General features: G+C 39.5%; 1 protein-coding gene across 4 annotated transcripts in view; it reads right to left on the bottom strand.

The window, feature by feature from the left end:
* GALNT1 (polypeptide N-acetylgalactosaminyltransferase 1) overlaps window positions 1-15,823 on the bottom strand; it is a 125,467-nt gene that overhangs the window by 31,360 nt on the left and 78,284 nt on the right. For all 4 annotated transcript variants that reach the window (XM_067699327.1, XM_067699326.1, XM_067699329.1 and 1 more), the window contains one exon: window positions 3,223-3,389. In XM_067699327.1, coding sequence (XP_067555428.1) covers window positions 3,223-3,389 — 167 coding nt within the window. The remainder of the gene's footprint in view (window positions 1-3,222; window positions 3,390-15,823) is intronic.

The raw sequence follows: 15,823 nt of genomic DNA on the forward strand, positions 1-15,823 counted from the left end.
AGTATCTTTATAGCTATTAGTCTATAAATGGATCCCTAGGCATCTCTGCATCAGGGAGTTGGGAGGCTGTCAGAGAGTGAATGTCAGGGAAAATTTCACTGCTCCTAGCAACATCTGAGAAATCTTAGCCAGAGCTCTAAAGAGCAGTAGAAAGAGCAAAGAATTTAGAGTGTAATAAATCTGACTCCTAATCCCTACTTAAATAAGAACCTCTGTTTCCTTTTGTGCAAAATGAAAAAAACAATAGTCATCTCAGATTCAGAACACTATATCAACTCTAAATCTTAACGTAACCTTCTGAGATGACAACTGCATAACTTTGAACATGAACTAGGGATTCATCCAGACTCCATCTTCATTACAGACCCCTTAACAGTAAAGTTATGACAGACATGACTACATAGCAGTTAAGAGGTTAAACCCTAGGTTTATGTGAAGTCTCATTTTGCTCAATCAATAAAATAGGGATAATTATAGCATCTACTTCATACTTAATAAATGGAGCTACTGACAACTCAGCAGGTTCACCGTGAAATCCAATACCCTGAGGCCATGAGCAGACTATGCACACTACACAACCTAGTTAGGAAGTCTGTGCAGACACGGAGTAGAAATAAGGATCAACTGACTGGTAGATTATTCTTTCCTTCATTCACTGAATATATTCTGGACTGTCTACTGTGCGATAGGCACTGTGGACACCGAGGAGATAATGGTGAGCAAATAGTCCTGATGGAGTCATAGTGCCTGTCTGCGGGGCAGGGTTGGGGGAGACAGTCATTAAATAGACAAGTAAACAGGTTAATCTCTGGGGAGAGCTGTGGGAGTACAGAGTGTTCTGAGAGGTGCTCAGAGGGACATGACCTGGTTGCAGGAGGTCAGGAAAGCCTAAGTGTAACTTGATTCTGAGGAAACATACAAGAGGAACTAGGGGCTGGGGTGGGCAGGGAATGATCTGAGATATGTCTGGAGATGCAGGCAGAGGCCAGGTCCTGCAGGCCTTAGAAGGAAGGCTTCTTTTTCTTTTAATTGAAGTATAGTTGATTTACAATGTTTCAGGTGTACAGCAACGTGATTCAGTTATATATACATACATGTTTTTTTCAGCTTCTTTTCCATTATAGGTTATTACAGGATACTGACTATAGTCCCCTGTGCTATACAGTAGGTCCTTGTTTAGAGGAAAGGTTTTAATCAGAAAAGTGACACGGTCAGGTCTGCACGTTTAAAAGCTCCCTCTGCACGCAGCATGAACAGACAGGATCGGGTGAGAGTGTTTGTGGGGAGACTAATTAGTCTATTTCATCGGCCAGGTGAGAAATGACGGTGCCATGGCTGTGCCTCATGAATAGGAAAGAGCGGACTTAGAGAGCTGGCTCTGGTTCCTGGGCCCAAAGTTACCACCTAAACAAGAAAGTTAGATTAGATAATTCTCAATCTGGATAGCAAGACTGCAGTTATAACCACAAAAACACAATGCCCAGGGGTTCCCAAATATCAGAAGTGGTGACCCAGATGCCTGAGACTTTCCAGGCAGGAAGATACAGAAGAGCCAGGTCCCTGATCAGGGCTGTGGGGTGACGCTCAGGGTCCTGCTTAGTGACTAAGCCCGACGGGGCAGCGAGGCAGACACCTGCCCACACGTTTCCAATTACAGGTTTACAAAGGCTGGGGTGATTCAGAAGGGCCTACATGAGGGAGGTAAAAGAGAACCGGGATACGTGACTATCTTTGTCATTTCAGGCTGCAGACATGTTAAGTCTTGCTGGTTAGGCCACATCCTACAAAAACTTACTATTTCACAGCCTTCTCAGGCACTCAACAAAATAATGGAGAAAACAAAGGGGCGACTGGAAAAATAAATCATTTCTTCTGAGGAAAAATATCTCTTCTTGAGGAACATTTAACAAATATCAACATATAAGTAAAAGTCACTTGCAGGATAGATGTCTGTATGAATCACTGCTAAAATTAACTTCAGCTAATTTTCTTAAAGAGGGATTAATTAACTCCTAGCTAACAATTATCCACGTGGGGTTTATGCTTCTGTCAACAGTAATTATTTAAGTGTGGTATTCTTAATTTATAACAGCTCTCATTCATTTTGACATTAATTACATTATATATTATTATTAAATGTTTTATGTAATTATAAACTATCTCCTTGATTAGACTAAGGAAGTAAGCTACAAGGCCCTTGAAACAGCAGGGCTGTATCTTATTCTTCATTTGTACCTCTACAACCTGGCAAAGTAAGAAGATTTAAATTGTTATCAATGAGTAAATTATTCCCAATAATTAAGATAGGAAATGATTAAATTCATCACGGTTAAACATATATATTTAGTGTGGGCACAGGGAGGAGAAGGTATAATACTTGACTAAACTATTTTAGCAGATGCAATGAGAGATAGGTGAGAAAGTTGAAGATAATAACAAAAAAGGTTGAAAAGATGGGTCATGAAGTTTAAGGCTGCCTAAGCAAGGAAGGAAGAGCCGTTTTCCATAGTTCCCTCCAAATTTTTCTCATGTGAGTATAGGAATATTGGGGGAAACACATGACACCAATGATGAACAGCTGTGCTGTGAAAAAAAAGCCTGTGAAAAATTCTGAGATTCTTGGAAGAATGTCTGGGCAAGAGCCACTGTAGAGATTCATCATGAGATCAGAAACATATTATATACCACTTTTTCATAAGTTCCTTCGTCACCCTTTATGTACCTAGCTATAGATTATTCCTGAACTTAGGAATAGAGGAAACGGAAAACCTAAGAAGAATCTGGAGAGCTAAGGCTCAGCCAGCTCAGGCTCTGTTTTGCTGTCAGGGATGCTTCCCACTGTACATGGAACTAAATCTCTCTATTCATGGCTCTCAGTCAGAGCCAATCTTTCTCCACTGACTCAGGGCTGCAGCTTCCCACAGAGAAAATCCTGACAAAATTACGTGTTTTTTTTTCACTGTTCTGCATAAATTTTTATAGATTTCTTTTTAAAACAAGATTAAGATGTGACACAAACTAAATGCTAATTAAAGTAATATTTTAAGTTTCACAAGGGTGTAAATTTTTTGCATATGTGAAATGAGTCCAAACATTATAAATAACTTTTAGGATAAATTAGAAGTTTGTATAAAATTATTAGGTTAAAATGATAGCAACTAGTTTTTTAACCATAATGACAAAAGGTGTAGCATATTATTGGCATTAAAATGTAAAATTTACCTCTTTCACTGGCATCATCTACTAGAACAATTTCTTCTAGCATGTGTCTTGGTGAGCGATTAATGACACTATGGACAGTTCGCAGAAGTGTGCTCCAAGCCTCATTATGGAAAACAATCACCACACTTGTTGTAGGAAGATTATCTGGATACACCTTTGTTTTACACCTAGAGACAAAGCAAATGCCTTTGTAAAACTGTTACAATAGCATAATCAAGTAAGGGGTAACAGAAGAATAAGACAGGTGGCTCTAGTGGTGCAACTCTCAGTACTTCATTTATTTAAGTTTTGGTTAATGTTGCATGTTTAATAAAATAGTACCTACTTAAAGTTATATGGTTAGATTAAAACTATTTTTAAAGATGTTAATTATATTCTTAAAATCAGACACCTCTTTCCTGACATGTTTTCTGCTGATTCGTTTTAATGGGTAATGTACTAAGGCTACATTAATCCCAAAGTGAACGTATCTCAAGAATCCCATTAGACAAAAAATCAGAACCACTACAGTCTAACAGTTTAATAATCTAAGCAAAGGATTACCTTCCACAAAGGAAGTAAACTAAAATTTACTGAGTATCTATTATGTACTGGTCACTGAAACTTCCTGATAGTTCTGTGGGGTATGTGAAGCCACATTTCACAGATGAGAAGCAGAGGATGGACCAAGGGAGGGAGCGGCAGGGCCTGACTGGGAGCTCCACAGTCTTGATGCTGCCCCCTCCACAATGAAATTTCCACATGCATCTTGTTTAGTAGAGACTATCTTTAGAAATGTAACCATCAGAAAGACCAAACACACCCAAAATACCTGCACACAGAATCAATATACTAATTCTACATGGTCTCTTCTTTCAATCTTGTTAGCTAGATGAAACCGCTAGAAACAGACTAACCGAGGGCAACAACAGCACTAAGTAACCAGACGTCAAGGCATCTGTTTTAGGACAAAACCTCTCCTAAAGACTGCATGTATTACTCTTTCTTAGGGACCCCCAAATTTTAAGAGTTGTCCCAGCCTCTATATCCACCTTTTTTTCTTGCTCTCGTAAACTCCTCAAACCTTGTGTGGTCTCTCCAATCTCTCTATTATTACCTGTCAGTGGGAGTGGAGAAAGGAGAGAAGGGGGAAGAATTGAGAAAAAATACCAACAAAAGCCCTCTTCTGAAGCTGCCACTATAACCCTACTTACTAAACGTGGCACCCTAGGGCTGCTGATTGGCAGCTGGAAGAAAAGGAAAATAGAAGAGGAAAAAGATGGCAAGGTAAAATAAAGGGGTTGAAAGAAGGAGAAACGAAGGAGACTTCACTAGGGAGCCCCATCAGCACTGGTCCCTCCTCCCTCCCAGGAGAAAAGGGGAAACAAACAGCTTCCATTGTCTTTCTTCATTAAATCCCATTTCAGCCCCTCCCACACCTCTTCACCATTCCCAAGACTCCCTTTCACAGCACGTCTCCCTCTCCTCTCGCCAGTAACCTCACTGTCTATCCACCGGCGCCTGAGACCACAGCCCCATGTCCACGTCACAGTCCACTTCCCGCTCACCCTGTGTCCACACCAAGATCCACACAGCCTGCCACCCTCTCTACAGTCCCCTCCCTCCAGGTCTGGGCTGGAGGTGAAGTCCAAAAGACTAGCTGCCTAGGCTACGGGAAGGAAAACTGTGGGAAGGTTCTTGGCATTCCAAATAATACTATCTGAAAATAGTACCATTTTATTTATTATTATTATTTTCAGATAGTATTGATATAATAGCATTATATCAAATAGTCTTACTTTTGGACAGTATTTATCAGAACTCTGTTATAAATGGCGGCCACATTATAGATATCTCATTAGTACTATGCTTCAGGTACCTTGTAGGTGAGCAAGCCAAGACACTCATGTTTTCATGGGAAGGTGCATGCTGTATACCTGACCCACAGACTACTGGAGCAGGACTGTGAAGTCAGGAGTAGCTTGTGTACGGGTAAGGGGCATTCAGAAAAAGACTTTCTAATATTATTTAACTGAATCACATTAAGTCATATGTAATCCTTTTTCACAAATTAATCCTACTTATTATTACAGGAGAATTGGGAAACAAAACAGTCATGGTGACTGTAAAGCTGCTAGCTTACTGAAACAACAAAAAGAACAAAATCAAGTGAGACACAGAGATGATTAGGCAAATTCGCCATGTACCAACAGTACTGCTAGCCATGTGCATGGCTAGGGAGCAGACAGGAAGATGACGGAAAACTCCTGAGATGGCAGGGTCTGCAGAAGAGGAGTGATAAGCCAGATTTATTACTAGGATGACATTAAAGCATTAAATTCTGAGGTTGTATGGAAAGGAAGCAAGGCTATAGGAACACTGGAAATAAAGAAGACTAAAATGGAAATCATTCACAGCAGGATGGAAGAATCAGAGAGCAAAGCAAATTATTGGGACCCAGAAGAACAGATGACAAAAAGGAAAACAATTTCCTAAATCAAACAATTGAATTTAATCATTCAGAGAACATATAAATTCATAAATATTCTCTCAATGCAAAACAGAAAATATAGAGAAAATATGGGAAAATCTTCATAACTGCTCTCAAACAGGTAAACACACACATACTCCCCTCTACCTGAGAAAGCCATAAAGCACTCGAGAAGACCAGAGATGCTTTCAGCATTCTAGCTAAGCTTCTCCCAGGGAGGGACCACCTGTCCTTGTGGGGCTGGAGGTGAGGGATCCCTTTGGGGGTAGGGAGCACAGAGCTGAGGATAAGCACAGGCAGTACTATGAAGCAGTTTTCTTCCACCCTGTCCCAACTGAGTCTTTCATCCTCAGGGATGAAAATTAGCCAGTGTAAGGTTGTGCTACTTTAAAAGCAAACAAAACAAAGCAAAAACACCACACACAGATTTAACAACAGGATGTGGGTTAGGAAGAGAGGAAAAAGAAGAGTCTTAACTTTTTACTGAAATATAATATACATTCAAACAAGTTGACAACCATAAGTATACAGGTGAATGTGTTTCCACAAAGTGACTGCATCAAGGAGTCAGCACCCAGATAAAGAAACAGACCATTACCAACACCCCAGAGGCTTCCTTTCTGCCCCTTCCCAAGGTAACCACTCCTCTGGACCTCTAACACTACAGATGATTTTTACCTCTTTCTTTAAATGCTTATTTAAAAGAAATAATATAGAGCAGTGGTTCTCAAACTTTTTGACTCAAAACCCCTTTACACATTTAAAAATTGAGGATCCCAAAGTTCTTCTGTCTATGGGTTATAGCTATTAATATTTACATTATAAATTAAAACAAAATTTTAAAATGAAGAATCCACAAACACATATTACAGTAGCTATCAAAGAGATGATTTATCACTTTCATATAGTAACCCACTAAGAATTTATTGCCTCTTATCTCCAAATATATCCTTCACTGCCTGCTCTGCGATAGTGTAACTGGCTCCTATAAGCATATCTCCTTTGCAGTCGGCAAGATGCATACATAAGCTTTGACAGTCGAGGGTGCTGGAGGGACACTGCCGGAGGAAGAAACCTCCCTTCCTGGTTCTAGCATGCCTCCATTTGTTTTCTTCTCCTTCCTATAGGGTGGCTGCTACTGGAGTGTGTGGAAGACACCCAAACGCATGAGTAGCACCCCACAGGCAGACTCTGAGTAAGTCTCCCAGGTACCCCAGCAGTTGGCTTCCCAGAGTTGGTTGCCTAAAGCCAGGAGCGGTGGTTGCTGTTTGGCAGTTCTGGCTCTGATTTCCTGCCCAAATGCGCTCTGAAGTATATTTTATGCTTGTTACCCTGCCTTACCAGTCCCCATTCTGGAGGGTACTGTGAACCAGGTCTGGCCAGGGGTAACTAGCAAAGTTCTCTACCATCTACAGAAACTTCTCCAAAGAGGTCTGAATCCCAGCCTTATGGAGGGGGTCTCCCTTCCAAAGGTTTTCCTTCCTTAATAATTTTCCTTCCTTTACTACTATCTATACTCCCTTATAGTTAATCCCATTATAGTTAGTAATTATTTATATTAAAACGTCTCTGTTCAAATTATTGTGTGATTTCTGACTCCCACCTGGACCCTGACCCACACAGCCTCTCAAACTCCACTGCACACTAGTTGATTAAGAGCAGAAAGGGTAAATAATATCTTAGTAATATTATGAAAACTGTTTTGACCTTGCAGACTTCTTGAAAGGACCTCAAGGACCCCAGAAGTCTCAGAACCGCACTTTGGGAGCTATCGATACAGAGCATCCTTTTATGTCTGAATTCTTTCATTCAACAGTGTGGTTATGTATCATCCATATTGTTGTATGCAATAGTTTATTTATACTGCCGCACAGTATTCCATTATATGAATACATAATCATAACATAATCATAACATATTTTTCCATTCACCATTGATGGACATTAGAGTACTTTCTAGTCTGGGCTACAATGAATAGTGCTGTGATAATATTCATGTGCATGTCTTTTGGTGACGACATGTATACATTTCTGTACTGTTGGGCAATAAAGGATATATAAGCTCAGCTTTAGTAAATACTGTGAAACAGGTTTCCAAAGAGGGTGTAATAATTTTCACTCTCACCATCAGTCTGTTAAGAGTTCCAGTTGTTCCACATACTCACCAACAGTTGGTATTATGTCATTTTTTTAATGACCTTTTTTTGGGGTGGTGGTGAAAAGTTCTATGAGTTTTAGTATGTGTATAGATTCATAAAACTATCACCAAAATCAGAAGACAGAACAGTTCCATCTCCCCAAAGAACTCCTTTGTGCTATCCTTTTATACTCACACCCTCCCCCTACACCTAACACTCCCAGCAACCGACATCTGTTCTCCATTACTATAGTTTTGTGTTTTCATAAATGTCATGAATGAGGTGTATAATCTTTCTTTCACCCAGGACAATATCTCTGAGATTCCTTTAAGTTGTTGTACCAGAAGTTTGTTATTTTTTATTGCTGAATAGTACTCCATTCTGATATATTAGTTTGTTTCTTCATTCACCTGTTCTTTCCAGTTTTTTTGGCCATTATGAATAGGGTTGCTATAAATATTCATGTACAAATTTTCATGTGCTTTTATTTTCATTACTCTAGGAGGTGGGTCAAAAAATATCTTGCTGTGATTTATGTCAAAGAGTGTTTTTCCTATATTCGCCTCTAACTTTATAGTGTCCGGTCTTACATTTAGGTCTTTAATCCATTTTGAGTTTATTTTTGTGTATGGTGTTAGGGAGTGTTCTAATTTCACTCTTTTACATGTAGTTGTCCAGTTTTCCCAGCACCATTTATTGAAGAGGCTGTCTTTTCTCCATTGTATATTCTTGCCTCCTTTGTCATAGATTAGGTGACCATAGGTGTGTGGGTTTATCTCTGGGCTCTCTATCCTGTTCCACTGATCTATATTTCTGTTTTTGTGCCAGCACCATACTGTATTGATTACTGTAGCTTTGTAGTATAGTCTGAAGTCAGAGAACCTGATTCTTCCAGCTCCGTTTTTCTTTCTCAAGATTGCTTTGGCTATTCGGGGTCTTTTGTGTTGAGATTAGGTTTGACATAAATACACTAGTATGTGCAAAATAGATAGCTAGTAGGAACCTGCTGTATAGCACAGGGAGCTCAGCTCAGTGCTATGTGATGGCCTAGCTGGGTGGGATGCTGGGGTGGGGGGAGGGAAGTCCAAGAGGGAGGGGATGTGTGTATGCGTATGGCTGATTCACTTCGCTATGCAGCAGAAATTAACACAACATTGTAAAGCAATTATACTCCAATAAAAAAAAAAACTTTTTGTGTAAACATGTTCTCATTTCTCTAGAGTAAATATTCAGTAATGGGCTAGCTGGATTACATGGTAAGTGTAACAATGTAAGTGTAACTTTTAAACTGCCAAACTTTTCCAGAGAGACTGTATTATTTTTGCATTCCCACCAGAAATATATGAGAGTTCCAATTGTTCTGCATCTTTGTCAGTACTTGATGCTGGCGGTATTTTTATTTTAGCCATTTAAATAGGTATAGAGCGGTATCTAATTATGGTTTTAACTGGCATTTCTCCAATGGTTGGTGTCTTTTCATGTGCTCATTTGCTATTCATACAGCATCCTGGGTGAAGTGTCAAATCTGCTGACAACTTTTTTATTGCATTCAATTTTTTTTTAACTGGGTTGAATTTTTTGTTTTTTTTAAAAGATGTTGGGGGTAGGAGTTTATTAATTAATTAATTAATTTTTGCTGTGTTGGGTCTTAGTTTCTGTGCGAGGGCTTTCTCTAGTTGTGGCAAGCGGGGGCCACTCTTCATCGCGGTGCGCGGGCCTCTCACTATCGCGGCCTCTCTTGTTGCGGAGCACAGGCTCCAGACGCGCAGGCTCAGTAGTTGTGGCTCATGGGCTCAGCTGCTCCGTGGCATGTGGGATCTTCCCAGACCAGGGCTCGAACCCGCGTCCCCTGCATTAGCAGGCAGATTCTCACCACTGCGCCACTAGGGAAGCCCCTGAATGTTTTAATTAAAAAAAATTGTTTTTATTTTTTAACATCTTCATTGGAGTAAGGGTTGATGGTTGAGAGTCCTTTGTGTATTCCAGACACAAGCCCTTTGTTGGATATCCAGTTTATAAATATTTCCTCCCAGTCTGTTGCTTGTCATTTGATTCTCTTAACAGTGTTAACAGAGTGAAAATTTTAAAATTTAATGAAGTCCAATTTTTTCCTTGATGAAATCATGCTTTTGATGTCATGTCTAAATACTCTCTGCCTAATGTAAGGTCCTGAATATTGGTCCTAAAAATTATAATATTTTAGGTTTTAGATTTAGATCTATGATCAAATTTGAGTTAATTTTCATATAATACATGAGATTCAGGTTGAGAATCATGTTTTTGCATATGAATTTCTAACTGTTCCAACACCATTTGTTGAAGAGAAAATCTTTTCTCTATTGAATGGCTTTTTACCTTTGTCAAAAATCAAACAGCCTAGTCCCACTCCTGGGCATATATCTGGAGAAAACTCTAATTCAGAAAGATACATGCACCCCAATGTTCACAGCAGCACTATTTACAATAGCCAAGATATGAAAGCAACCTAAATGTCCACTGACAGCTGAATGGATAAAGAAGATGCGGTATATACATAAATACATACATATGTATGTATTTGTGTGTGTACATGTGTATTGTATATAATGGAGTATTATTCAGCCATAAAAAAGAATGAAATAATGCCATATGCACCAACATGAATGGAACTAGAGACTATCATACTAAGTGAAATAAGTCAGAAAGACAAATACTACATGGTATCACTTATATGTGGAATCTAAAATATGATACAAATGAACTTATTTACAAAACAAAAACAGACTCACAGACATAGAAAACAAACTTATGGTTACCAAAGGGGAAAGGGCCTGGGAGAGGGGTATTATTAGGAGTTTGGGATTAGCAGATACAAACTACTATACAAAAAACAGGTAACAAGGTCCTACTGTACAGCACAGGGAACTATATTCAGTGTCTTATAATAAACCATAATGGAAGAGAATATGAATACATAAAAGTGAATCACTTTGCTGTACAACTGAAACTAACACAACATTGTAAATCAACTATACTTCAATCAAAAAAAATAGCCATATTTATATGGGTCTATTTCTGAGTTTTCTGTCCTGTTCCACTAATCTATATATCTATCTTTCTGCCAACACCACACTGTCTTGACTACTGCAGCTTTATAGAAAGTCTTTAAATTGGGTACTGTATTTACTCCAACTTTATTCATCTTTTTCAAAATTATTTTATCTATTCTATTTCCCTTGCCTTTTCAAATAAAAACTTAAATCCCTTGCTGGGATTGTGAATGGAATTTCACCAAACATCTATTGGGGAGAACTGACATCTTTTATGTTGAGTCTTCCAACATAGTTAGAAAGCAGAGGCTTTAGTTTCCTCCCTCTGCTGCATACTTCCCAAGACTGTCCTGTGTTCCAGGTCACGCTGTCGGAGACAGAAAAAGAAAAGCAATGGGAATTCTACCCATGCTCCGGACACCAGAGTTGTTCTAGTCAGAGACAATTCCCCTCAGATGTTTAGTTGCTTCCCTGGCCACTGCTCATGGCTGTGCTGCCTGGCAATACTGCCTAGGGGCTGAGATTGTGGGGCAGGTAAAAAAAATTTTTTTAAAGAGATGGGTTAGGGGAGAAATAAGGGTTTTACTCCACTCTCTAACCCTTAAGAGACCCTCTTCTTGTATCCCAGCCCAGAGAGGGCTTCTTCTGGGGCTCTCCTTCTGTACCCACAGCACAGGTGCAAGTTTTGGACTGGTACAATTTTAAACAGAAGTGGAAAGTAGACATCCTTTCCTTATTTCTGATCTCAGGGGTAAGATTCCAGTCTTGTACCATGAAGTGTGATAACATTAGAAGCATAACCCGTAAAAGAAACAACTGATAAATACGACTTCATTAAAATTAACTATTTGTGTGCCATTAAGCACATTCTGTGCCTAAAGTTACCATTAAGGAAATGTAAAGCACAAGCCACAAACTGAGAAAATATTTGGAAATCATACGTCTGATAAATGATTTGTATCCAGAATACATAAAGAACTCTTACAACTCAGTAACAGGAAGACAAACAATCCAATTTAAAATGGGCAACATATTTGAAGAAACATTTCATCAAAGATATAAGAATGGCTGATAAGTACATGAAAAGATCCCCAATATCATTAATCATTAGAGAAACACAAATTAAAATCACAATGAAACACCAGTTCATACCTAGTAGAATGGCTATAGTAAAAAAAGAGTCAAAAAGAAGTGTTGGTGAGGATGTGGAGAAACTAGAACCCTCATACATTGCTGGTGGGAATGTAAATGGTGCAGCCACTCTGGAAAATCGTTTGGCAATTTCTTAAATAGTTAAAGTTATCATATGACCCAGCAATCAGGAATTTGCCCAAGAAAAACAAAACTATATATCCACACAAACACCTGTAACACAAATGTTCTTAGAAACATTATTCATAATAGCCAGAAAAGGGGAACAATTCAAATGTTCATCAACTGGTGACAGGAGAAATAAATGTGTTTTATCCATACAGCTGAATAACACTGGGCAATAAAAAGGAACAAAGGATACATGCTACAACACGGGAGTATCTCAGAAACATTATCCTCCGTCAAAGAACCCAGACGCAAAAGACTTCATATTATATGATTCCACTTATATGAAATATCCAGATAAGGCAAATCTATATACACAGAGTACACTGGTGATAACTTAATCCTAGGGCTGAGAGTGGGAATGGAGAGTGACTACAAATGCACACCACAGACCTTTTTGGGGTGATGGAAATTTTCTGCAAGTGGTGATACTTGCATAACTCTGAAAATCTACTCAAAATCACTGAATTATTCACTTTAAATGGGTGCATTTTCTGGCTCCAGGAAAGATGGAGTAAGTGCACTCCACTCTGTTACTCCCAGTGGGTGGTACCATAACTCCTGGACAGAATACATGGAGCAGCTGTCTGAGGGGACACTGAAATGTAAATGGTAGCAGGTCAACTGGTGAAGGAGACTAGAATTTGAAGTTCCATCTAACCAGTGGTGAGTTTTCCATTTTTCCCCCTCTGGCATTAGTCAGGCTGCACTCAAAGGCAGTTCCACAACTGGAAGCATGCACTAGAAGCACAAAGAAGGAGTCCCAAGATAAGCTCTCTCCTTCTGGTCTGGGAAACTAGTAAGGGGTGACCAAAGGTCAGAGACAGATTTAATTCCACATCCACATTCCCAGCCTTATTTCCTTTCTCCCTCCTCTCCTACCCTAGCAAGTTTGAGAAGCACTAGATTGGAGTAATGAGTCTCTGGGAGGTGGGATGTCTGCAGAGATCAGAATTAGCTGAGCATCTTTATTTAGGTTTAATTTTGATCAAAGGACATGTACATGCTTAAAAAATAAGCTGTCAAAAGCTTGTTTAAAAAGGCTGTACAACAGAAACTAACACAGTATTGTGAAGCAATTCTACTCCAATAAAGATCTATTTTTAAAAAAGGCTGTTCCCTCACCTCTTTGCCACTTCTCCCTTCTCATAGAGCAGACATAATTCTAAGTACTATATCTGCATTTTTACTTCATTTTTCTCTAGTTGTAGATATAATGTATTGACTTCTTACTACAGAATATTAGGATTTATCTCACTCCTATCTCCCCCAACACATACACTTGCTAGTCTCTCAGTCTCCCAAAATTATATTATAAATTTGGATACATCACTCCTGAATGTATATTAGAGCTATGTAAAATGTTATTCATAGGGCTTCCCTGGTGGCGCAGTGGTTAAGAATGCTCCTGCCAATGCAGGGGGACATGGGTTCGAGCCCGGGTCCGGGAAGATCCCACATGCCATGTAGCAACTAAGCCCGTGCGCCACAACTACTGAGCCTGCGCTCTAGAGCCCGAGAGCCACAACTACTGAGCCTGTGTGCCACAACTACTGAAGCCTGCGCGCCTAGAGCCCGTGCTCCGCAACAAGAGAAGCCACTGCAATGAGAAGCCTGCACACCGCAATGAAGAGTAGCCCCCGCTCACTGCAACTAGAGAAAGCCCGCGCACAGCAACGAAGACCCAACACAGCCAAAAATAAATAAATAAATAAATAAAAATTTAAAAAATGCTATTCATAGCTGAGTCATATATTATTAATAATTTTCCTCTTTCTGCACAACATTCCCCTCCACTTCACCATCGATTATCCCCCCACTCTTCCTTAGTTTTCTATGTACTTGTCACTAATTCAAACCCACACTCTCTACAAACTGTCTAAAAGTCTCTTAAGGTGTTCAGAAGCACCAACTATCAATATAGTATAGGAATCTTCTTAAAGCAATCTCTCCTGAGGTTTTCTGGGCTGCCTCCCTCCATGCCCGCACCACTGTCATCTGAGGCTCTCCCTTTGCCGTCTGGCCCCCAGCCCTGCCCAGGATTCTGTTCTCTCTCTGCACACTGGATTTCCTCTCTTCTATACAGCATGTCTTTCTCTTAGTTTACTCCTTTGTTTTGGCAGAGAGCACAGACTGAGAAAGGATGAGGGGAGATGGCACGTGTTTCAGACTACACCATCACTTCTATAGTGGGCTGATGCTATTAATGGGAGTGAGTTATATACTAGAGTAGATTGAAAATCCCATTTTTATAATTTTTAAACAATGAAAACACGAGTGGTTTCATTTATGTCCCTATATACGATATTAATTAAAAGATGTCCTGCATAATGAGTACTCATTTTATAAGCGAGTGAGAGGATTACTGAATAAATTCTAATGCATGAAATTCACTATGTGGTCTGAGAGTTAGCTCGAGTGCCTGCCTGAGTGACTCAGCAGTGTTTCAGGAAATAAAGACATTAATAAAATTGCTTAGGATAGTGTTCAACTCAGCAAGACTAGGCTTACCAGAGAATCAATCCACACAAATACCTAAAAATTCAGGAATACAGAACAACAGCATTCCCTTGATAATTATTATTTCTATGATTTTTCAACAGTTAAAGTCCCACTGTACTTATCCTAAACCTCTTAGGGAGTGAAATGGCATTAGAAGTTTTATAGGCATTATCCCACTTTATCCTTACAACAACCCTAAGACAGAGGTATTATTCTCCCAATTTTAAAGACGAAAATTCTAATGAGAAATTTTATTTCTCATTAGAAATGAGAATAGACACATAATTACAGATCTAGTGAAAATGTTTTAAAAGCATTAGGTACTGAAGATAATGCTATGAACAAATAACAAAAAACCCAAGCCTTCCAAGTCATCGTGAATTACCCAAATTCTAATTGCGATTTGGCTAACTAAAGCTCATAATCTCTAAACCTTTCCACTGTGCTCTCTGGAATTCATGGTTACTGTCATTAGCAAAGTTCCCGAATATTCACAATCTATTCTCTGAATATTCCCTTCATATTCTACACTAATTAAAATATCACCAAGAATACTGCCTTCTGAGTGGTCTTTCAAGAGAAGGCTAGCTTTTCTTCAACATCCCTTGCACCACTGAGTCTGGAAGTGGGGGCAAGTATCTCCCTTGTTCCTCATCGCTATTTTAAGACTTATGTTTCTCCCTCTTCCCTAAGAAGCCTCAGGTCCTTTAAAGAAGGTGCTATCAGAAGTTGCCAACCCATCCTTGGTACAGTCATCTGTCACCTTCCCTACCAATTCCATCACTAGTCTTGTCATCACATTATCAGTCATTTTAGTTTCCATGCAGTCGATTTATCAACACTTGGCGTCTCAGATCTTTGCTCTGCTCTGCTCTCCTCCAGCATATCTCATCCACTTACTTTCATGCTATACCCTTAGACCACATCATTACCGATAATCTCCATTTTAAGCATCCCAATCTCTGGTCACCATTGCTCCTTCCACCTCCCATCCCCACTCCCTCCCCCCTGACATCCTGGCTTGTTCCCACTCAGTTACTCCAATAATCCCAGATCCTTAGCTTTCTTCATTGGGATCTCAAATCCAGACCCTTCCATCCTTTTACTTTCTGTGACCCTCTGCTTGTTTTCCAGGACTCTTTATTA

The sequence above is a fragment of the Pseudorca crassidens genome, chromosome 12 (genome assembly GCF_039906515.1).
Source record: "Pseudorca crassidens isolate mPseCra1 chromosome 12, mPseCra1.hap1, whole genome shotgun sequence".
In the NCBI taxonomy this organism is placed as follows: domain Eukaryota; kingdom Metazoa; phylum Chordata; class Mammalia; order Artiodactyla; family Delphinidae; genus Pseudorca; species Pseudorca crassidens.